The following is a 23,545-nucleotide window of genomic DNA, read 5'->3' as shown; positions in this document are numbered from 1 at the left end:
CAATCCACAACACCCCATTAAACTGGCCTGCTCCAGACCCTTCCTTTCTATGGTGACTGACCAGTAACATGGTAGAGGAGGAGTGTGTAGCCAGCGGAGCAAGCTCCAGGGAGACCTGGGCTGGATTCTCACATGGGATCAGGGCTCTACTTCTCACTTAACTTAGAGCCTCAGTCTCTCCATCACTAAAATGGGGTTTATAACATCTGTAATACCTGCCTCACGGGCTCAGTCATGGGTGTGTGAGTTTTAGAAATGATGAATTGCTATATAATGTCAACGAGTATTATTACTAAAGCCCAAATTCCTCTTCTTGGCATTCAATGCCTCCCAATCCAATCTGGTTCATGCCCCTAGACGTAGCCCCCCACAACCCCTTTCCTGTGCCCTGTGCTTTAGCCGAAGTGGGTCAACCATTCCTTAATCAAGGCTTTTGACTGACTTCTGTACATGTTTTTTTTAAATATAATTATGTATGCATATATTGTCTCCCCTGATAGATGTGAGTGCCTTGAGAGCAGGAATTTTCTTAATCTTTGCTAAAATATTTCCAGCATCTAACATAATCTTGGCACATAGTAGGTGCCTAACACAAGTTTGGCACATAGTAGGTACCTAACACATGACTGATTACCTATACATATATATATCCCTATTGGGTTGATCTTTGTCTTTGGATGTCCTGGGCCTAGCACAGGGCCTGGACCTCCATTAATGTCATTGATTGATGGAATTCCTGTCCAACCCACCCAGTGCTTTATCAAACCCAGTAGGGCCTTAGATAGTGGAAACAACGTTCAGCTCTGAGTGACAATCCACCTGAACAGCTTCTAGGAATGCTCCTAAAAAAGGGGGCCTGTTAACTCTTTGCTAACCCAGAAGCAACGATGTGTCAGAATGCTAACGTAATAAATTTGTTTTTAAACTTCCTAGAGAAGGTGGTCTGTTTCCAGTCTGTCTGAAAGGCGTTCCAGACATCAGGCCAAGTAGAATTCACGTGGAGGATGTAGATGGGCTGTTTCTAGTAGGGTCCCAGTCTGCGACAATCCTATGCCCCAGACAACAGAGTGGCCGCACTTAACCTTGGATGCAAAGGGAATGCTAAGAGGACTAATGAGATTAGCCCTTGGGCCCTGGCCTCTCCAATCTGTCTTCTCTAAAGCTGTCAATGTGATTTCTCTCCTGTATGTGGGTCTGCAAGTCTCTGCAAAGCCTTGGGAGGCTCTCCATTGCCTACGTAGGAACACCCAAGTCCCTCAGCCTGCACGGCCTGGCTCCAAGTGTCCCTCCTTCATCCCTGTCTGGACATCACCAGAATCCAGGATTGAAAAGTTTAACTGAAGCAAGAGTTTAATTAAAATTAAGTAACATGTAACCTTTAAAAACAGAAGACTGGAAAACTACAATGTGCTACTTCTGCCTGCCCCCCACCAGGCTGCTGGGAGGGCCAGAGGAGGGGCCTGGACCTCAGGGGCAGTGTGGTGATGTCCACTTCATCAAAGAGGAGCAGAGGGTTACTGGACAACAACTGGCTTCTAGTGGCTGGAATGCCCTCCCTCCACCTCTGTACCTGTTAAAGCTTTCCCGTTCCTTGGCGGCCCAGCTGGGAGCCTGTTTCTCCTGTGAAGTCCCAACACCACACCCTCTACTTCCCCTGTAAGAACCCTCTCCCTTGACTGGGCAAGCGCACTGCCTGCAACTCCCCATCCCGCCTGCATTTTGCTCGTCTGGCACACAGCATCCCACCTTTTAGGGCACTGTGAGCTCCTTTCATCTTCCACCTAGACAAGATCCTGCTTAGGCAGCAGCAGCTTAATTCACATGCATCCATTTGCTAGCAGACCTAGGTCCTGGGCACCTGGTGCATCAGGGAAACTCCATGGAATGGACGACACCCTGCCGGAAAGTAGGTTACAGTGCTTGCCAAAGATGGAAGGTTATTCAAGTTTCAACCCGGGCAGCAGCACAGTGAAGTCTTTTCTTGGGATGTTTTTCTGAGGGTCATGACCAAAAACAATGAATAGAGAGGAAAGAGTGTTTCCTCTGCAGGAGGAAAGGGCTCTGGGGCTAAGGGTGGGCCTCAGCCAGGTCTGCAGAAGAGGCAGCCACACAATGGAGAATTCCATGAGGCCCAACAGCTTCCACTGGCTCTCAACTCCCGTTGCAAATAGTCTCATTTGAGCCTTGGGACATCCCCAGGAGGTTGGTGGTTCAATGTCAGGGAGATGGTGCTGTCTGAATTTAGACTTTGCCTCTTCACACCTGTATAACCTTAGACAAATCCCTTCAACCCCAACAGGCCAGTTTCCTTGTTGCTAACGTGTAGGGGATGTAATGAATAATCCCTCTGGTCCCATCCGTGAGCCAGGCCTGTCTCTCCACACTCCCAGATGCAGTGTTTGGGGAATGGCAAGGATGGAAGGATCCGAGCTGGAGGGGACCAGGGCCCTCCTCTAGGCCAATGGAACCTGAGCAGTGAAGGCCAAGGCCTTAAGGTCCGAGCACAGGGGCCACTGACCCTGGGCCCCAGTAGAGGAAAAGCATGTGAGAAGCCAGCCAGTCCCGCCTCTTCTCATTCTCGAGAGGCACAGAAGAGTGGACTAATCAACCCAAGTTCCCCTACGTCCTAAGCGGAAGGTCCAAGATTTCAAGCCCACATGTTCTGACCCCAAGTCTGGACTGTGTAGTCTGGTGGGTGCAGAGGCTGTCTTGGGGACTCATGGGATTTGGGCCAGTTGAATGTCAGATGATAGAATGAGGAGTGATCCTTAAGCAAGGTCACCAATAACTCCACCTGAAAAGAGTGCCAGAAATGACCTAACAACTTTATTTTCAAAACCAGAATACCATTACTGATGAATTTTTGGAAAACTTGATTATCAGGAACCAAAGCATCCAAGATTGAAAAAGTTTAACTGAAGCAAGAGTTTAATTAAAATTAAGTAACATGTAACCTTTAAAAACAGAAGACTGGAAAACTACAATGTGCTACTTCCTCCTGCCCCCCACCAGGCTGCCTGGAGAGCCAGAAGAGGGGCCCGGACCTCAGGGGCAGTGTGGTGATGTCCGCTTCATCAAAGAGGAGCAGAGGGTTACTGGACAACCAGTGGTGAGGTCCATGGGCTCTACAGCCATAGCAATACATGGGGCTACCAGGCAGGGGCTGCTTGGTGCTGCCTGGACAGTCCAAAGAGGTGAATCGGGTCTTCTTTTCTAACTGAGTCTGGGGACGCAAAACCCACACAGGCTGAACATGCCCTCTAGGCGGTCTTATTTCTTCCTCCCGCCTCTTTCCTTGAGTGCCAGGTGGATTACGGCACCGTTTGCCATATTATAGTATGCCAGGGAGTTGGAATCTTTGATGAAGATGCCCTGAAAGACAGAGTTCCATGTGAGGACAGGAGTAGCCAGCTGCCAGGGGGCGTGCCTGGTCCTGACCCCCTCCCCACTTCTCTGACCACTCAGATGCCTCACAGGCAGGCTCCCACCTTGGTTCAGCCTGCCCCATGCCCTCAGTGGAGCACATGGTGCTATGGGAATCCCTCCCAGGATCCCCCAATCGTAGAAGGGACAATATGGGGCATGGGGGAAGGGGGATGCCCAACTCACCTCATACTGCAGCTTCTGCTTGCCAGCGGGCATGCCAGTGGCCTCGTGGATCTTGACCTTGATGACAGAGACCTGCAAGACAAAGATGAAGCGGTGTGACCCTCCCTCCAGGGCCCTACACCTTCCTGACCATGGGTCCCCACTGGCACAAACCTGGTCTGGCAGTGGGAGGGTGAAGACCAGCACCTGCCCGTTCAGCTTCCATTCAGTCTTGTCCTGCATGTTAGGAACCTGGACCTTGATGGTGACTGGCCCCTGTGACCAACAAAAGTGGCAATTACTCTGATGAGTAAACAGAGGATGTTTTTGAATGTGACCTGCCCAGTTGGGAGCTAATTCACTTTGCAAAGGAGATGGCAGGAGGTGAGGACTGGCCTCCCTTCAATAGCAGCAACCATGTCTACAGCCCAGGAAGGTTGGCTGAGCACTCGATGGGTATTAATTTTCTCAGGACCATGGGGAGGGGGGCGGGGGGCAGGGGACAGGACGGTGTGTAAGGGGCAGTCCTGTCCCTGGTCTTTAGGTTTGTCTTCTGTGAAATGGGGCCGCTGTTCTTCCCCACCCCCCAGCTTTCATGGAGCCTCCTGGGACAGCAGGGACCTGGGGCAGGGCCTAGGGGCTGCCTCAGGGATGAAGCACTAACCCAACTTCTGCTTTCTGTTTTGGGTCCCTTCCCTTTTCCACCTCACCTGACTCACCCACCAGGTCAGTCAACCTAGCTTCTGTCCCTCTGCCAATAAGACTCAAGAGAATCAGAAGCCAGGTCCTTCTCTTGCTTGCTGCCCTTGCAGCTGGGCCCTGAGTCTGTGACTAAAGGCCAGTGGGGAGCCAGGCAGAGGACCACACGGAGCCTCTCCAAGGATCCCAGAGGGACAGCCCAGCCGCCTTGCTCTCTAAGATAATAAACACTCTTCACAAACCAGAGGCCCCACATACAGCTGGAAGTCGTCCAGTCTGCACTACATGCCTTGTTCCTCCGGAGAAACTCTTCCTCAGGCATAAGACTGTCTTCTGTCTTCAGTTTCTTAGAAGCAGGCTCATCCTCCATGGGTGGCGGGGGGTGGACAGGAGGCATGGGGGTCGGTGCAGGGACTGGTGCCACTGGGGGGGCTGGCACAAATGCTAAGGGCACAAAGATATACTTAGCCAGGTGCTTCCCAGGGGGAGGTGACCTCATGCTATTCCCCAGCCCTCAGCCTTATCCATGGGAAAAGCAGAGGTTTCCCCAAGCTCAGGGAATAGCCTCCAGGGTGGCTGGCCTGGGACTCTATCAACCAGAAGGAAGAAAGGATGAGGGCCTGCCCGCTGTGCACTGATCTATCGCCAGACTTGGACCGCAAGCTTTCTCTGCGGTAGCCCTCCCCTCCATTCCCCAGGCTGAGTCTCCCTGCAGCTTCCCAACTGGGCCACATGCATTTTTTAACAAGGTTTTTCTTAGAGACAACAGCAACAACTGAGTCTCTACCATATTTAACTAGCTTATACAGATAACACAAATAAAATAAAATAGCTATGCGTAAGCCAGTACATATGAGACCAGGCTGTGAATCCCTGCATGAATCCAAACAGGTCTTGGTGGTTAAGCTAATCAGAAGGGCACCAGCACAGCCTTCACTTCATTTTCCATTAGCCCCCCACCCCCTTAAGCTTCCCTCTGTGCACCGTCATCTCCCCCCGCCACCCCCATAAGCTCACTGCAGGCAGGAATGGGCTCTCTTCTTCACATCTGTATTCCCAGCACTGGGCCCAGGGCCGGGCATCCAGTAAATGCCATTAATAAACGTTTAGTGACTGACTGAGATCAGAGCTGAAGGATGTCACACGTACTTTTCCAAGCCTTTAATTGGCGCGGCTGATAAGAGCCGTGTCCTGGTAGGATCTGGGAGCCACAGAGGCCCTGCGAGGAGGGCACCCTTCTACTGCCAACCTGGCTGAGGAGGGGGCTGTCAGGGAGGCAGTGACCAAGGAGGGGCAACCCTGAGGGGGATGGAGGGATGAGGAAGAAGCGGGGGATCTTATTACAAATACCAAGGCGTCCAAAGCAAAGACAGTCCCTGCCCTTTGGGGAGCTTCTATGTCCTTGGTCAGAGTCCCAGGGATGGCGAGTAGAGCCACAGGACGGTCAGTCAATCCGCTGAGCACGACCATCGCTTCTGTTACCCATGGGGCCCACAGACACCCAAGGCTGGTACTCAGCTATGTAGACTTTGTCACACATCTGCTCTCGTTTCCTCATGTGTAAAGTGAGATGTGTGGACAAGGACCCTTTCAGCCTGAAGCCTGCAATCCTGATGTCAGTCTGGGAACTGGGTGCCATCAAAAATATTTTCTTCCCCCATGGCATGACTAGTGCAGCCCCACAGCAGAACTTGGCCCTGCCACCCTTGACAAGGTCCCAGTCTGTCTTAGAAGAACTCTAAGGACCAGGAATGGAGGCAGTTTTGATGGTCAGACAATTCTGACTGCTCCAAGTTCTTGGGCTGACCTGAAATCTGCCCCACAGAGTAAGTCTTCCTCTGCCCAGAAGGCACTAACCTGTTGGCACAATCATGGGAGGTGGCCGCGGTGCCATGATGGGTGGAGCAGAGGGTGGCATGGGGACCACGTTGATGCGAGGAGCATGGATGATGGGTGGCATGGGGGCAATGACCGAGCCAGGAGGCAGGCGGACCACCGAGGCCATGGGGGGCCGTGGCATGACAGGCACAGCAGATACCACCGTGGTGCGGACAGGAGGTGGCATCTAGAAAGTACGAGAGGGCACATTGGTGCCAGAGATCTGGGCCAGAGATGTCACACAGCTGGCCACCATATGATCCCTCAGGTTCTTGGGGCCGAAGAGCCCAGCTTTCTCTCAGCTGCAGGGGATGATTTACACCCTAGGACTTTACAGGAAAACCTACCCCCCTCCTAAAAAGCCGGCACCCACTCTCCACTTAAGGACTCAGGGACAGCTGGGCAGTCTGACCCTAATCCAGCCTACTTTTGGAGAGGGCTGACTTCTGGCCATGATTCTACAGGCGACTTTAAGGAGCCTTCCCTTCCCGTTCCAGCCTTCCTCCATGGTCTGGGCCCTGCGCAGCAGGTTCACCAAAGCTTTGTCCTTTACTCACTTCCTAGCCACAAAGGTCCAGGACCCCACTGGTTGCCTCTTTTCTACTGAGTGGTGTGAGCACTCTGCCAGGAAAGGGGAAGCACCCCCCAAACCCCCCACCCCTCCACGGCTCCAGGATTGGCTCCAGCTTACTGAGGGAGGCCGGGGCACAGAGGTGATGGGTGGGGCTGAGGTGGGGACGTTGGGGGCCGAGGATGGAGGAGGAGGCTGAGGGATCTCATTGGGCTTGCTGGGGCCAATCTTTTCCTTGCTGTCATCTTCGGGCACCAGCCCCTTCGCCTTGTGGATGGCTTCGATCTGCTCCTGGAGGGTGATGTTGGCCTGGGCGGCCTGCTGGGTGCGGGCCATGCTGCCTGAGTGGCCATCCCAGGTGACCTGGAGAAGAGTAAGCTTGGGGTCAAGGCTGGAGCTCCACAAGTCCCACCTAGACAGGAGGGGAGAGGACAAGGGGTGCCAGGACCCGCCGCACCTTTTCCTCTGGCTTCTGGATTTCCTCCTCGCCAATCTTCTTGCCAATGGCCGTCTCCTCCACGCCGAAGATGTCAGTTCGCCGCTCGGCCAGTTGCTTCAGGCTGCTCTCGATGTCCAGGCCTGGTACACAGATAAGGAGAAAGGTGTCATCCAGGCCAATGCCAGTCGGGCAGCCAGCCTACGAGCTGAGTGTGGGCTGCCAGGACTGGCCCAGCCCTGGTGCCCAGTGCCTCTCCACCAGGCCAGCAGCAGCTCCAACGTGATCAGGTCTGCCACCACAACCCCCTCAGCATGGTTTGGGCTAACACTGGCATAGCTTTAAGGTTTGCCAAGGCTTCATTGGATTCACCTAACACCTGGGAAGGTCAGGGCTATTATGACTGCCATTTAATAGCTGAGGTTAAGTGACTTGTCCTGGGTCACTTAGGCTATACATGGATTTGGTTGGATTTGAACTGGTGCCTTCCTGACTCCTGGTTCAGTGCTCTAACCACTAGGCCACCAGCTGTCCCTAACAGGTAGATAGGATCTAGAATGATAACCCTACTTTCCACCAAGGGATTTTTCTCTAACCAAGGAGCCTTCTTAGAAAGCTGCCTGTAAACTGAACCCTATGGTGAATGCCCACCATGCTCAGGCCTACCAGTCTCAGCAGAAATAATAGGGATTTAAACTGTGCTATCATCGCAAAGGCCCCACCTGCTGGTTTGTGCTTGATTTTAAATTCTCATGTTGGGGCCAGGTCCAGGAGACCACCTGTTGAGGAAGCAACCCCCCGCCCATTGAGGCAGCAGTAAGGAGAGGACTCACCTGGGGCATAGACCTCATCATCGCTCTGCTTCTCCCGGATCGAGCGATCACGCTGCTCCAGCCAGCGTGGGTCCAGCAGTCCAATGCGCATATGTTCTTGCATTTTGCTGGCTGGAATCTTCTCCCCAGTGATGGGGGACACGAGATATTCATCTGGAGCTGGGGCTGGGGGCAGGGGCTTGGAAGCTGAAAAGGAGGACAGAAGGTAAACCCTTTCAGGCAGCAACTCCCCCAAACTCCAGAAACCTGCCGGGCCTAGCGCTGGCCAATGGGCAGCAGTCCAGCGTCTATACCTTTGGGGTCGTAGTCTTTGCGGACGATGACCTGATCTGGAGTAGGTGGGAGTGGGGGAGGCATGGGGGTCTCTGGAGGAGGGGGAACTTTCTGGCCCTCCTCTTCATCATCAGAACCCTAGGGAAAAAAAGACAGTTTATAATCTGCATTCCCCCTGGAAAATTTGGCCCTCCTGCTAGGGCTGAGGCCGAGCTGAGGTCACCAGCCATCCTCATGTCCGGCCCTGGCTGCTCCCTGAGGCAGTGGGAAGCCCTGGCTCAAGGAGCATCCATGAGCTAAGCTTCCCTCTTCGGGCAGAAGCCAATGTGCGCCAGGCCAAGTAGCTCTCTTACTGACTGAATGGGAACAGTGGGTTCATGGTGCAAATGTTCTCGTGGGCATTTCCAGCAGCTGGCACTGGGCAGGCTTCAATGGAGCCTCTCACAGTGAGCTCTGAGTGGGGGGAGGGGCTGGGAGGCAGAAGAAAAGTCAATTCCCACAGATCCAGGGGCATGCCCTGCTTCCTCTGGACAGTTCAGTTCAGGAGAGGAGCTGTTGTGTGGGAAAGCTCCTGTAAACAGGAGGGAGGCCCTGGGCAGGTCCGGAGAGTTCTGAGTCCCCACAAGCTCCCTCTCCACCCCTCCACCCCAGGTCCATCTCTGCAGGTCACCTCGTCCATGTCTTGCACTTGGGTGTCCTGGTCCAGTTGGGATGGGGGCTCCTCTGTCTTCTCCTGTTTCTCATCTTCATCATCAGACTCCACCTCCATTTCCACTTCCTCACTCTCCCCAAACTTCTCATATCGCTCCTGGATGAGGATTCGGGCGCCCAGCTCCTCCGGTGTGGTGGGAGGTGGGAAGTTTCCTGGGGGGAAAGAAGTTTTGTGTTATCAAAGGCATCCCTTAAGGAATGTGGTCTAGAGCTCACCCATCTACCCTTGACTTGAGTGGCTTGACCTGTGGAGCCTTAGAAGCAGACAGAAGAGACACTGAATAAGCCAAGATGCCAGGGCTCTGAGGCACAGGGCAGACAGGCCCCTATGCCCACCTTGTTCATTGGGCTGGAAGTCCACAGTTTCCACTACCACAAAGTCATGCCAGTCGATCTGTGCATATGCTACCCGCTCCTTCTCTTTCTCCTCCTCTTCCTTCTTCCTCTCCCGCTCCTGGAACTTGGCCCACTCCACACGGTAGCACACCTGTAGCAGAGGCCAGGAGATGAGACCCCCCAGGGTGTCACTGCCATAGCCCAGAGGAGCCCAGGCACAAGGTTTGTACCCCCAACCCCCCATCCCCCACAAGGGGAATCTCTGGCAAGGCCCTGTGAACAGCTGGATAGCCCCAGGCCACAGCAGTGACAGCTGCTTTGTTACATCTCACAGTCTGAACCCACAAATAGAAAGGGCAGGGCACAGTGAGAGAACAGAGTGCCTTGGAGATGTGTCAGGCTGACAGCTCCAGAAACCAAAGCTTCTGCTGAGGTGCTAAGGAAAGCAGCTGCCAGTTGATCTTCTGGCTCTGAGACACTTCCAGAGAGATACCTGCCTGTGTGACCCCTGGCGGAGTGGGGGTGGGGGGACGGGAAGGACCCTCAGAACCCCAAGATAGCCCCTGGAGACGGACAGTGATCATCTGGAAATCTGATGAGGACCCCTGAATCTCTTCAAGCAGAGATCTCTGTTCTCTCCAGGCAAAAGGGCTGGCATGTGGTAGGGAGGATATGCTGAGCTGTTCTGGAGAGGCCCATTAACTAGGCCCAAAGGAGAAAGGCTGCAGAGGTCAGCTTCAGCTGGACTTTTGGGGCTGAGTAGGCCTGTCCTTCTCTGCCACCATCCCCAGAAATCGGGTTCCCTTACTGGAAGAAGATCATTGAAGGTAGAGACTGTCTCTGCTTTCATATTTCCATCTCTACTATTTGGCATAATACCTGGCACATAATGAAGCATTTATTAAGCTCTGACTGTAGGCAAAACACGCAAATAGCAAAGCCACACAGTCTTGCCCTCCAGGAGCTCCCTTCTGATGGAAAGGTCCCTGGTGGAGATGGAGGGGTACATCACCTTCATTGGTAGAGTCAGACCAGCTTCTGATACTGACCCGCTGCCAGCGCCGTGGACCTTGGTGGCCAGAACTTTCTGGTCTGTGCCTGAGAATCGCGGCTTTAGCTGCTTCCTAAATACCTTTGCTTTCTTACTCACGGCCCGAGAGAAGGGAGGCAGCGAGGTTGAGGGGGCCGGATCAGGGACCTCGGGGTGACTGGCCATGAAGCTGGAGGGGCTTTAGAGCACCCAGGACAAGCCCAGACTATCCGGAGGGGGAACCCTGGACTGGGAACATCCAAGTCCCCAAGCCATTGGCGAAAGAGCAGAGTTCTACAGACTGGGAGTCCCTTGGTCATTAGCTGAGACAAGCAGGGTCAGAGAAATGCCAAAACTCAAAGGCTTCTGGGCACTACCTATCCTTTCCCTCCCCTGAACAAAGTGAGATGGTGCAGCAGGAAGGGCATCCAGCTCACAATACTTAGGTAGACAAACACATTTTTTTCTGGAAAAATTTCTAACTTACCTGATCCAAAACTTCTCGAGGGTTCTCGGCCTCCTTCTTGAGTTTTGTAAATAAACCTTTTGGTGGAATCAAGATCTGAAACACAGGCAGGTTCAAACAGTCATTACAGAGAGCCCTCACTTTCTGACGATGAAGGGTGGGGGTGGGCTGGGGTAATGGCAGGATGGCCTCGCTGGCTTCTGAAGCACATCCTGTGACCCGGAGCAACATGGAGGCGTGGCATTGAAGAGACAGATTTAGGAAGGAAAAGCTGATCAATCAGATATGGAGAGGTCTGCACAGAGACCAGATGACCAACTGTCAGGGATATTTGGAGAGGGGATTCTTGGGTAGGACTAGCTGGCCTCTCATCACAGACTCTAGGACATGTAAGTATGGGCATAAAAAAAGCAAACAGCCTTTATGTGCAGCACTTTGTAATCACAAAGAACATTCCATACAATGTGTCATTTAATCTCTCAGAGATGGCAATTGTGTTTCAGAGAGGCAAGTTGTCTAGCAGAAGTCTTCTGTCATGAAGCCCAGGGCCATGGGGTCACATTCCCCCACAGGCCAGCTGCTTTCTTGCGTAGGCAGTGATGCAAGGCAGGAGAGTGTTAGGGGTGGTCACAGGGGATGGGTCCGGGGGGGCCTGACAGCCCTTCTGCAAGCAAGCTGGGTCAAGTCCTCACAACCTCCTGCCTCCATTTCTGTCTTCTACCAGCTAGGGGCCACTGACCCCAGATGGCTCTGGGGGAGAAAGTGAGACTGGTGACTGCACAGCCCTGCCTCACTTCAATCCAATTCACCTGCATGTCATGGCATCACCTCTGTGAGAACAAAGGACAAAAGCCAAATCCAAGGCTCTTGACGAGCTGTCTCGGACCTCCCTGGGCACTCCTGCCTGCCCTGCTCACTCTGGCCTCACCTTGACACCTTCAGGCAGACTGTCCCTCCTTATGGGTGTCTCCTGTTCACCCTCTCCCTTTGCTCAGGTTTTGTGACACTGTCTCTCTACTTCTTCTTAGCCTTTGCTGGCTCATCATCCCCTATCATGTCTCTAACGTGAGTTCTCCAAGGCTCTGTCCTGGCTCCACGTCTCCTTTCTCCTGAAACTCACTCACTCTGTCTCTCATCTCTTTTTTCTGCCTCTCCCCTTCTGTCTCCTCCTCCCGTTCTCTGTCTCTCTCCTCTCTTTTCTGTCTCCATGCTCTTCCCCTCCATCTCTGCCTCTCTCTAGTCCCATTGTCCATCCTGGATTCGATCCTCTCTGTGCATTTCACTCACAGTCTCTAGATACAGCTTCAGTCTCTCTCGGGTTCCACCATCACCAGATGTTTCCTTTTCATTCCATCTGGATGTCCCAAGGACATCCCTGTAGAAAACAGACCTCATACACTTTTCCCCAAACCTAGCCTCTACCAAATTTCCCCTCATTCTGTCCAGAACATGGACATCCTTCCCTCCGCTCCTCACCTGCCTCCCACATTCCCACTTCCCAGCATCCCTCTTGCATATACTCAGCCCAATCAGGCTCAGGACTTCAACCTCCCCAGTTCAATCTACTGGCCAAAGAGACCCCTCTGCACACACCAGCCCCCACTCCATGTGAAGCTCTTCCATCAAACAGCCAAGTCCCCTCTTCCCGCCACCCCAGCCTTATTATAGGTGGATCTCTTTCCTCTGCCTCAGTGCAGCCACTCCACAAGACACTTGCTGCCTCTTACTGACTGAACCCTATCCCAGAATCCCTCAGGAGCTCCAAAGCCTCTGCAGGAGCACCAGCTCAGGGAATCTTCCCAGGCCCAGTTCTAGCCCCTGGGCATTTGTACCTTGTTCCCTCACACAACTACCTGGTGTGGCTTTTGCTTCTACCAGGACAGTTTCCCTCTTAAAACATGGGGGGTAGGGGTAGGGATGGGGATGGATTCCTTTCTGTCTCTGCATCCAGGCCAGGGCCAGCCACAGAGCTGAGGAAGGCCTTTGCCATGTTTGCTGAATGGCTGACTGACTCCTCCACATGAAGGGTTTCTCTCTTACTCCTCACATTTTCCAAGGTTTCCTGTCCAACCCCACCCATCCAGCCCTGCCCAGGTGAGCGGGCACCTTAGTATACTGCTCCACCAACTTGGTGAAGTAGTTGAAGAGACTGTGCTGGGGACGCAGGAAATCAAATTGGTAATTTCGCTGCTCCTTCTGCATCAGCTGGGTCAGGAACTGGCGCCCGTTGCGGGCCACAAACTGTGCCGTCAGTTTTACCACATCCAGGTCGAAAGCTGAGATGGATGGGGGGTCCGCAATGAACTCGAACTCTGGAGGGGGCTCCTTGGGTACGATGGTCTCCTGGATCACCTGGGCCTGGACCTGTGTTGAGGAGGAGGAAGTGGAGCACGTTGTCAATTGGTCACTCACTGCCTACGTGGCAGTAGTGCCCCCCATGCGGGGTCCTCTCGTGACGATAACCCACCCCTCAGAAGGGCAGCAGGATTTTGCACATGAAAAAATAGAGCTACACAAAAGTGAAACAAAAAGGGCTTCGAATGTCAGAGCAGAGAGGGTTTTTCCTGGTCATGAGCTCTCCTGTTAGTCCTGTCCACTCTGAAATTACTCAGATTTACCTGGCACAGTTTGCAATTATCTAGGTACATGCTAGGAACATAACTATATTCCCAGTGACTAGTGAATGGCTTTGCCCACCACAGGTACTCAATAAATACTTGATGACAAGCCAGCTGGTGGTGCAGAGGACAGAGCACCAGCCTTGGTGTCAGGAGGACCTGAGTTCAAATTTCACTAAATAGCTATCTGACCCTGGATAAGTCATTTCATCTCAACTGCCTCAAAAAAATTTTTTTCTAATTTTAAAAAATAAATACTCGACGCTGAATCATGTGCTCCCCAAATGTCTTATTTTACTGAAGGAGAAGCAGTGGGCAGTGGTGATTGCATTGGGAAGGGGCCTGGCCATGTATCCCTCCCTCCTGTGGGCAGCTCTGCCACATCCTGGTTTGGTGCCCAAGGGGTTAAACTGAGGAGTGTGGCAGACTCCAGGGAGAATGGCGACTTCAGCAAGGGGTCAGTGAACCAGGTCATTTTTCAGATGTGCTAATAGCTGCCTACGTGTGGACAGTGACGGCATGAATCTGGCCAAGCTGGAGAAATGGGGCCAGTGCCCAGTCTGAAGAGGGCTTGGGTTTGTCCATCACTGCAAACTGAGAGTGCCACCGGAGGAGTTCATTACTGGTGCAGCACTCCATCCTGGCAGTGGACCTAAGGGGAGGACTGGGAAAAGTCAATAGTGACTTAACGGTCTAAGCAGAATGACCTTGTTAGTGCTAAGAGTTGTCTAAAGCTCAGAAGCCCAGCCAAGGGAACCAGCTGTCTTATAGATGTGGAGGGCACCCCAAAGCCAATGCCTCAGTGAAAGACACAGTCATGGCAATGTGGGCTCTGCCCCAATGCCAACAGGGGCCCAAGAGCCTGGCAGGAATAGACTCAGGTGAGCCCTGACTTCCTCTGCCATCAGCTGTTGGACTGCCACTCCCATAGGAGGGAACTCATGGTCCCTGCACAGGCAGGGAGTCACCCCCTGTGAGTCTTCTGCCCAGAGGCCCCCCACACCACCAGCTGACCCTAAGGAGCATCAGGACTTTTCCTGCACTTTGCATAAGCTCCTGGGAGCCAGAGGGCTGCCCATTACTGGGTGGGTATTTCCTGTGACCCCAGCACATGGTCAGTGCTCTTCTTTCCCTTGTGACAAAGTGTGCTCCAGAGTCAGAAAGCCTGGGTTCTGACCCCAGCACAAGGGGGAGAAGCAGCAGGCTGCACTCTACATTTTAGCCCAGGGCAATATAACATACAAGTGTTGGGGCTGGATTTAGAACCCAGGTCTCCCAAAGTCAATAGCGAACAGCAAACAGTTCCCAAGTCACAGGCCCTTGGGGCACCTCCAGCTCTAAATCCCAGGATCCCAAGAAGCTGGCTAAAGACCACAGCCTGGCCTCAGGGTTTGTTTAAACTGATGTAAGTGGCAGGAGAAATCAGCCCCCTCCCCGACTCAGGCCTCCAAATGGCATTCTACCTGCGGCCTGATGGGGTGTGTAGATGATCCCCCAGCCCTGCCCAGGGTGGGAGGGGGTTAGTGAGAAGACCAGCCTCCACCTCAATCACCTGCAACGTGTTATTCTAAGTCTCTGTTCCTCTACACAAAGACTTGTTCATCCAAGAGCACATATCTGTCAGAACAAGGGGACAAAATGCGCAACTATGTGCCTGGGAATGGGTACAAGCAGCCCCATGATGGCCTGACCCGAGCTTGTGTATGCTCACAGCCTCACCCCCAGAGAGTGGATGGCTCTTCTTCTTAGTAGGTGCTTAAGATATGTTTGCTCAACTGAATCGGGGGTGCCTGAAGCCAAAGAGGAGCAAACAAACTGATGTCCCCTATGCAGCCCGGGGGAAGGAAGCCTCCTATGAGCCTGCTGGTCTGCCCTCTTCCTGGGAGGTGAGGAGTAGGTGACTACTCCTCTTTTGGGTCCCTTCGTGACACAAGGAGTTAAATGGAGTACAGGAGGACACGGAAGAGACCTGGAAGACCTTAGGCCTTGAGGGGGAGGGCTCAGCAAAGGAGGGATGTGAAAGAAAGAAAAGGAGGCTTTTTGAGGATCCCAGGCTTAGTGTGTGGCTCCCTTCTTGCTCAGCTTGAGGGCCTGGGTTCGAGGGGCTGGGGCGGGGCTGTACCTTCTGAGGCAGCTGCTGCTGTGCGGCCTGCTGCTGCTGCTGCATGACCTTAGGGATGGCAGCCGAGGGCTCCTGTGCCTTCCCCTCCTTGAACTCGCTGACTTTGTGCCGGTAGTAGGCATGGTATGGGTCATTTGGGTTGAGGAAGTTGAACTTGGGGTTGTTGATTTCATTCTGGCGAATACGAGCTTCAAACTCAGGACCGTTTCTGGAAAAGAAGGAGCAGGTCAGCGGCAGAGCTGTCTTTGGTTCTCAGGGTTGTAAAATGCATGGGCCTGGCCCACTCATCATTTGGGCATTCCAGTAAACTCCTGGTTCCTGCATCCCACTTGAGAGCTTGGTGCCATCCTGGCTGCTGCTGGACCTGCATCCACTGGGGGACCACAGAGGTAGGGTCTGGACCACACCTACCCCCTTCCCAGGGAGAAAGGCGTGGGGCCAACAGACTTAGGGAGGGACCAGAAAAAGCAGGAATGAGGAGACTCAGGTGCGGTTCCTGAGTCTGCCAGAAACTGTGAGCCCAGGGCCATTCATTGCCACGGCTCCTCTCTGAGCTTTGGTGCCCTCACCTGGGTTAATTGCAGAGAATACCAGAGTCTGCATACCAAAGGTATGTGGAAAAACACCATGGAACTAGATGGAGAGGATCTGGGCTCATATGGGGGCTGCAAGGGATCACCACTGAGCACAGGGTGGTGGGCCTGGAGTCAGGAAGACCCTGCCTCAAAGTCAGTTTTCAGACACTTCCTAGCTGTGGGGCCCTAGGCAAGTCATAGAACCTCTGTTTGCCTAAGTCTTCTGAGCTGTAAAATGGGGATAATAATAGTAGCTCCCAGGGTTGTTATGAAGATCAAAAGAGATGACTGTAAAGTGCTTAGCACACAGTAGGTGCTACATAAATGCTTATTTCTTTCCTTCCTTGGGTGACTCACTTCTCTGTGTCCTCATCCGTAAAAAGAGGGCTGTCCCTTCCAGCTCCTGAGCTAGGATCCCAAGACTTCTCACCCTGCTCTCCCTGCACTGCATGTTCAGACCTTGTCAGGGAGCAATACAGACCTGGATTCAAATCCTAGTATTGTCACTTCCTTATTCCTTGTGTCTTCCTAAAGCTCCCCTCTCTCAGCCTTGATTTCCTTGTGTGTCAGGTGAGGGAGGTGGGCTGTCTGACCGATTCTGAGGTCCCTTACAGATCCAAACGCCTTGAGAACCTTTTTGGATTCTTTCTGGTCAACATCAGTCCCACCCTGCCATCCTCACGTAGTCTGGGGGGCTCGGCAGGGGTCCCGCTGGGTGGGCCAGACACTGACAAACCTCCCACAAGAGAAGGCTGTGAGGCCTCAGCCCCAAAAAAGGGTGTCTCTGAACTGTAGGGAAACTGGGGGTTGGGGGGTCGAGGACAACTCAAAAGCACCTGGGGCAAATGTGCCCCAACTACGTGCCACTGATTTGCAGGTTTATTAATTTTAGCATAAACTTAGAAACATGGAAAGGTTTTCGGTGAAATGTGTTCTAACCTGGCTGGCGGGGGATTGGGTGGATTTGCTGGGTTTTTTCATTCCAGCTCTGTGCCACACAGCAAGGGAAGGTGAGACACTGAGCTCACTAGACGAGCAAAGCCTCCTGGGGAGGGGAAGGGGTTTTCGTTCCTGGAGTACGAGCCCAGGAGATTGGGGGGGGGGGGGAGGTGGCACACGCCACTGCTTCCTTGGACCCAAAGCAGAAATGCCTACCTCTTTTCCCTCACTTCAGGCTGAGGATCTAGGTAGCTGAACTGGAGGGCAACAATTAGTTGCCATTTTTCAAAGGTTTCAAAACTGCTTATAGATCATGCTGGGTAGTCCAGGGGAACGTTTCCACAGGATGTACCTAATAACAGTGGGACTGACCTGACCTGACCTAGGGTCAGTGGCTAAAGCGTGGGCTTTGGGAGGTAGGATGACCTGGGTTTGAATTCTATCATGGACAATGACCAGCTTTATGACACTGGTCAAGTCCCTTACGCTGTTTGCCTCAGTCTCCCCAACTGTAAAAACAGGGATCATAAAGCACCTACTGGCCAAGGTTACTGTGAGGATCAAGAAAGATGCCTACAACGTGTTTAGCACAGTGCCTGGCACACAGTAGGCACGAGAGAAGTCTCCCATGGACAAGTTTATACAGGCAGAATGTTTGCTGACCCAGCGTCCTGGGAAGGGCTAAGTGTCTCCTGCTTAAAACCATCTAAAGCGTTCTGGGGTGGAGAAGGGGAGAGAGAGAGAGAGAAAGCGAGCGAGCGAGCGCGGGGGGAGAAGGAGAGGGAGGAGAGGGGGAAGGGCAGGGGTGTGGGGTGAGTGGGGGTGTCAAAGCTTCAGGGCCATACAAATGAGCAGTTCTCCTTCTCCATCTATACCCAAGGCAGACACAGGTCAATGCCTGGGCTTTGTGTTGGAAGGAGGAGAAATTGGAAATGATTTTTAATTAATTTGTAGAGACAACATAGGAAGATGATTAGCCCTTGAGTCAAAATGACTGTGGTTCTGGTCAGCACAGGATAGTGCAAAGAGCTTGGGCCCGGAGGCAGGAAAGGCCATGAAGCAGCACCAAGGTGACTGTGAGTCCACCCCAGGAGGCTGCCCACTTCTTGGGGGTCCCACAGCCTCCAGACCCACCTGTATGGGATCCAGTCCTCATATAAAGTCAGTGAAAAGGCTACATCCTAACCCACAGCTTGACCTTTGGGACCTCCAACCCTGAGTGTCAGAGGCCCAGTGGAGGCTACTGCTGGGGGGGCAGGAAGGCTTGGTGCTACCTGGCCAGGGGACCTTGTCCTGCCACCCAGAGAGCAACCACAGAAAGACCTTTAAAGACGATCGCACCACAGTGATCCCACAATGCCATGAGGGACACAGAGCTAATGAACGTGTGGAAGTATGGAGAGCTCTCCAGGAGCACACCACCAACACATGGTCTCTGAACTATGTCTGTGCTTATGCACCCTGACCTACCTGGCAACAAAGCTGGCGGTCTTGTCCACAATATTCCTAACCTCAGGAGGAGGGTAGATGATTCCCACAACAGGCTTGGAAGGGGTAGAGTCCTCCTTGGAAGCTTCTTCTTCTGGGGGCTGCAAGGACAGTAAAGGGTGAGCAAGAAACTCCCATAGACCTCAGGATCAAAGACCCCCCTCCCCATGCAGCCAGGAGGGAAAAGGTGAGACCAAAGGGTGAAGCCCAGCTCAGGTGGGTGGGCTGGTTTGATCCTAGACTCTGTGAGTGGAAAGGTCCTTGAGGCCTCTGAATCAGCCTCTACAAGGCCCTGCCCTCCTACTCTTGGAGGATTCTGCTTAGGAAGTTCTTCTAGACACTGAGCTTAAATCCACTTCCCCTGCCCCTGCCCTCCACCCCAAATTCTGCCACCAGCGCCAAGCAGAAGGAGGCTGAGTGTCCTTCCATGGGATGCCCTACAAGTACCTGGAAGATGCTCACCATATTCCCAAGTCTTTTCTTTTCCCCATTAATTCCCCTCCCCCCATTCCAACTCAGTTTCATGGGCTCTGGTCTCCAGTGCTCTCCCCATCCTGGTAAATGCCCCCCAGACATTCTCTACCCCATCAAGCCCAGGATGGTTCACTTGTTGCCGCTCAGCTGTTTCAGGTGTGTCTGACTCTCTGTGACCCCATTTGGGGTTTTCTTGGCTGAAGTGGTTTGCCACTTCCTTCTCCAGATAAGGAACTGAGGCAGAGAGGGGTTAAGTGACTTGAACAGGAGTGCCTGAGGCCAGATTTGAACTCAGGTCTTCCTGACTCCAGGCCCAGCCCTCTGTGCACTGTGCCACCTACCTGGCTGCCCCCGTTCACTTTTACCTACTGCTCTTAGGACACTCACTCACCCCTTGTTCTGGGTCCCACACCACTCCATAAGGTGTTAACTGCAGACCTACTGGGCTCACTACTACCACCAGCCCTGAGCACAGAGCCTGGCACACGGTGGATACTTAAATGTTTATTGATGGACAAAATCAATCTTCTAGCTCTTTTGGTCAAATAAGGGGAACAAAACCTTGATCTTCCATTCTAAGATTCAACAGCATTAAAACAAAATTCTTAATAAGAAAGGGAAAAGAAAACATCCTGCAGACATCAGCAGAAAGCTGAAATGTGCTCCTCTGGCTTCCTTCACCACCCCCCCCCAAGGGGCCTGAGAAGAGCTGGAGCAAACCCTACACCCCCATATCTAAGGGACATGTTAAGGAGGGAACCCTATTAAAATCCTTGGGCCCTTGGTCTGAGAGGACAAAAAGGGGAAGGAACAGACAACAAACCTCCTCCCTTCTCTCATTGCTTCCTGTACTTTCTGTCCTGGACACACTCTTCCCCATCCCCTGCCCTCTCCCCCATCTATGCCCTAGTAGAATGCCCCACCCCATCTTTCCCCAGTAAACAATCTGTACTGGGGAGGGCTCAATTCCTGGGGCAGGAGTGCTCTCCTAAGATGGTATCTGAAATAAAAGGTCTGGCCCCTTAAGGGAAGGGGACAAGATGGATGACCAAGCATCTACACTGCTTTTACCAGCCCCTAGCTCTGCTCCAGGACCCTCAGCAGGCCCTTTTCTATGTCCCTGTCAGTGTTCTCTAGTGGGTGGGAGGGGGTGACTTCTGACTTGGATGGAAAAAGGAGGAATTCCCAGATGAAGAGGCAACAGGAGCCCTTCTCAGCAAGGACAGGCTGGTCAGGCTGCACGGGTGGAGGGTGGGACTGGCTGAGTGCTGAAGGACATGGCTGAAGACCTTTCTTTGTGACCAAGGAAGAATCTTTCCAGCTAGAGTAGGCAAACAAGAGAGCAAAAAGCCTCCAGGTCAACATTCCTTACTTTGGGAGGAAAAACCAAGAAGGACATTATCCTCATCACCACGGAAGTTCCATAGGGGATGAGGGCAGGAAAGAGCCCAGACTGGCTCATTAGGGCTCTCTTAAAACCAGAGTCTTCAGGGAAGTGCCCCAAGGAGGCCTTAGTATATTAAACATTTGTAGTGGCCATGCCCTGGGGTGATACCACGTTGAGGTAAAACAAGAGTCTGTGCAAAGCAGCCAGGTGAGGGATGGCAGAAGAAGCTGCCAAGGAAGCCAGAGTGAAGTGGGGAGGCCATTTCAGTCAGCAAAGATGAGGGAGAATGGGCCCCAGAACAGTGGAAGATGCCTCTGTAAGGCTTTGTTCTCTTTCATCCCTCACCCCAAGAGACACAGTGTTTTTTTTTGTTTTGAGGTGTAGTGCTGGCCTCACAAGATGTGTTCCCAAGCATTCTTACCCCCAGGGACTCAATTACAACATTCAATGAACATCTGGTGCCCGCTGAGCAGGGCTGTGGAGGATGCCATGCTAAATAAGCAGGCCCTGGCAGACATAGAGTTCGGCTTAGACAGCTCCTCCTCTTGGCAGGCAAGACACAAAGGACCACCAGAATATAAAGACAACATTAGGAGGCAGAATTCAGATGCCTGCAATGACTAAACTTGTCTTCAGAGGACTGATGGGGAAACAGAACCCCCCACTGCTGGCTGAAAGGCAGGCAGGGGTGGGGGTGGGTGAGGGATATTAGAGGTGGGGAATCCATTAGCACATGTCAGGCTTTACCAACAGGCTGGGTCGGGTTTTTTTGACTTACTGCAACCATGAAATTAAAAGATGCTTGTTCACTGGAAGGAAAGATATGACAAACCTGGACAGCAGAGTAAAAGCACAGATATGACGTTGGCATAGTCAGAGCTATGGCTTTTCCAGTAGTAGCATATGGCTGTGAGAGGAACTACAAGAGTACTACAGAACTGACACTTTGAATCGTGGAGCTGGAGAAGAGTTCTGAGAGTCCCTTGGACATCAAGGAGGCCAAATCAGTCCCTTAAAGAAATTAATTCAGGCTACGCACGGGAAGGTCAAATACTGAGGCTGAAGCTTAAATAGTCTGGCCACATGATGAAAAGCCAGGACTCGTGGGAAAAGACTCTGATGTTGGGAAAGACTGAAGCAAAAGGAAAAGGGAGTGGCAGAAGATGAAAGGGATAGTGTCACGGAAGCAACACACATGACCTTAGTCTTTGAGAGAGAGTAGGAAAGAAGAGCCCGGTGTGTTATAATCATGGGGTCACAGAGAGCAGGACAGGACGGGTCAACAATGTAAATTCAACTCAACAGACATTTTCTGGGGATTTGGTGCTGAGCACTGGGGCCATGAAGAGAAAAATCAAAGTTTCTGCCCTAAAAGAGCTTTCACAGGGGAGTGGAACAATTCATGCAGTGATAACCAGATGTGAAAATACACACAAAGATCTAGCTGGATGGGAACATTGTTTTCCCTGACAGAATTCCGTTCCTTGAGGACAGGGGCTGTTTTGTTCCCGTGTTCGGGTGGCTATGGAGTACTCAGCATGAGCACACACCCTTTCTCTCTCTCTCTCCCCCTCCCCGGAAGGCATTCTGGGAAGAGGTGGCAGGCCATCTCCCCCTCGGAACCTTCAAGGGAGGCTAGGAAACAGCAGAGCCCCTTCACAGAGGCACCGGTCCGGGAGGCAGCACGTGCTATCCCAGCGTGTTACAGGAGGGCGCTGGGCTCGTGCACCGATCAGACAGCTCGCTCCAGGCACTGGAGCACTTGGACGCTCCAACGCACTCCAAGCGTGAGGGGCCCCGAGCCAGCGCTCCTGGCACTGCCTGGCTAACTCTGCACACATCCCTTACTGCGTCCGTCCGTCCGTCCTTCCTTCCTGCAGAAGGCCGTGACGCCCGGGGGACGACATGACTGGCGCTTGCCGGTGACTCGAGGGCGGCACCAGCCTCACCCTCTCCTCCTGGGACTCATCAGGAGCGGTGCGATGGCCCAGCACGCCTCTCGGGACCACGGAACCACGGCACAACTTCTGGCGTAACCTTCCTTGTTCTGGACCTTCAACTGCTTACTGATAACGAACTCACAATTTAAAAACTTCAGGAAGGCGGGCTGGCGGAAGGCGCTTTATCCTGGACGCCCCCGGGCAGGTGCCGGATGGATCACTGAGCACCTCCTGCGTGCTAGGCTCTGGGCACAAAGGGGGGCGGCGTCTGCCCCCCAACAGCTCACAGTCTCGAGAAGAAACTCTGGGCCCACTCCCGAGCACGAATCCACGAGCCGTCCCGACTTCTCGGCCCACGCGTGCGGTGAGGTCACAAGTGGGAAAGGGCTACGTGATCATCATTAATCATGATTAATTGGTTAGGATTAATGAGGCTCCATCGCGGGGTTCGTGTCTGCCTTTCCCTTTCCCGGCCCCTCCCCCGTCTCTCCACGTGTCTGCCTTTGGGGGAGGGGCCCGCGGGCAGGGGGGGGGGCAGTGACACTCGTCCTTCACCCTGCCTGCCTCCGTTTCCCCATCTGTAAATGGAGATCCCTCCGGGATCTGCGGCAAGACAACCCCAGGAGGGGTCACCGAGAGTCTGGGATGGGCCCAGCGCTCAGGGGGCTCCTCACCACGAGCCCGCCCCGGGGACGAGCAGGCTCCCGCCGCTCTGCACACGCGGCCGCCGGCGGGGGCGCTCAGGCCACGCTGGGGCTCCATGGCAGCAGGACCACGGGCCTAGAGCGCCCTCGTCCGGCTCCCAGGTGGCCGCGCGGCGCGGCCAGCGCGAAGCCTCCTGGGAGCTGTAGTCCGTCTCCCTCTCTGCCATGGAGGCCCCAAAGCCTCCAGTTCCTCTCCCCTTCCCTCCCATCAGCGGACAAGGCCCAGAGGGGCCCGCCAACCGCCTACCTGCTTGGGCTCCGTGGCAACGGGCGGCGGCGGCGGCACCGCCTGCACCGGTCCGGCCGGCATGTCTGCGGCGCTGGGGGCGGCGGCTCCAACGGCGGTCCGGGCGCGAGCGGCCGCTACGACAGGGCCGAGCCGGGCGCTCACAAGATGGCGGCGGACCGCCTTGATGGAGGCGGGGAGACGCGCTTCCGGTCCCGCCCCTCGCCTTCCGGGGGCGCTTCTCCCTTCCC

At 53.6% G+C, this 23,545-nt stretch overlaps 1 protein-coding gene across 1 annotated transcript; it reads right to left on the bottom strand.

The window, feature by feature from the left end:
* Positions 1-2,910: 2,910 nt before the first annotated feature.
* On the bottom strand, positions 2,911-23,448 carry SF3A1 (splicing factor 3a subunit 1). Its single transcript, XM_072599967.1, has 16 exons — positions 23,316-23,448; positions 18,546-18,664; positions 15,562-15,769; positions 12,928-13,185; positions 10,843-10,917; positions 9,326-9,476; positions 8,949-9,142; positions 8,299-8,416; positions 8,006-8,191; positions 7,194-7,315; positions 6,857-7,099; positions 6,145-6,352; positions 4,577-4,731; positions 3,763-3,864; positions 3,610-3,681; positions 2,911-3,372 (listed from the first exon to the last, which is right to left on the bottom strand). The coding sequence occupies exons 1-16, from the start codon at positions 23,376-23,378 to the stop codon at positions 3,271-3,273; spliced, it is 2,376 nt and encodes a 791-aa protein (XP_072456068.1). The 5' UTR covers positions 23,379-23,448; the 3' UTR covers positions 2,911-3,270.
* Positions 23,449-23,545: the final 97 nt, after the last annotated feature.

This window comes from Notamacropus eugenii, chromosome 4 (assembly GCF_028372415.1).
Source record: "Notamacropus eugenii isolate mMacEug1 chromosome 4, mMacEug1.pri_v2, whole genome shotgun sequence".
In the NCBI taxonomy this organism is placed as follows: Eukaryota; Metazoa; Chordata; class Mammalia; order Diprotodontia; family Macropodidae; genus Notamacropus; species Notamacropus eugenii.
Note: the sequence above shows the minus strand (reverse complement) of the source record. Positions and strands in the feature narration are given on the sequence as shown.

Excerpts from the sequence above, each read along its gene's own strand:
- SF3A1 (XM_072599967.1), bottom strand. The coding sequence starts at position 23,378 with ATGCCGGCCGGACCGGTGCAGGCGGTGCCGCCGCCGCCGCCCGTTGCC. Across the intron at positions 15,770-18,545 it reads ACCGCCAGCTTTGTTGCCAG|AAACGGTCCTGAGTTTGAAG; the intron begins GTAGGTCAGGGT and ends CTTCTTTTCCAG. Across the intron at positions 10,918-12,927 it reads TGGTGGAGCAGTATACTAAG|ATCTTGATTCCACCAAAAGG; the intron begins GTGCCCGCTCAC and ends CCTGTGTTTCAG.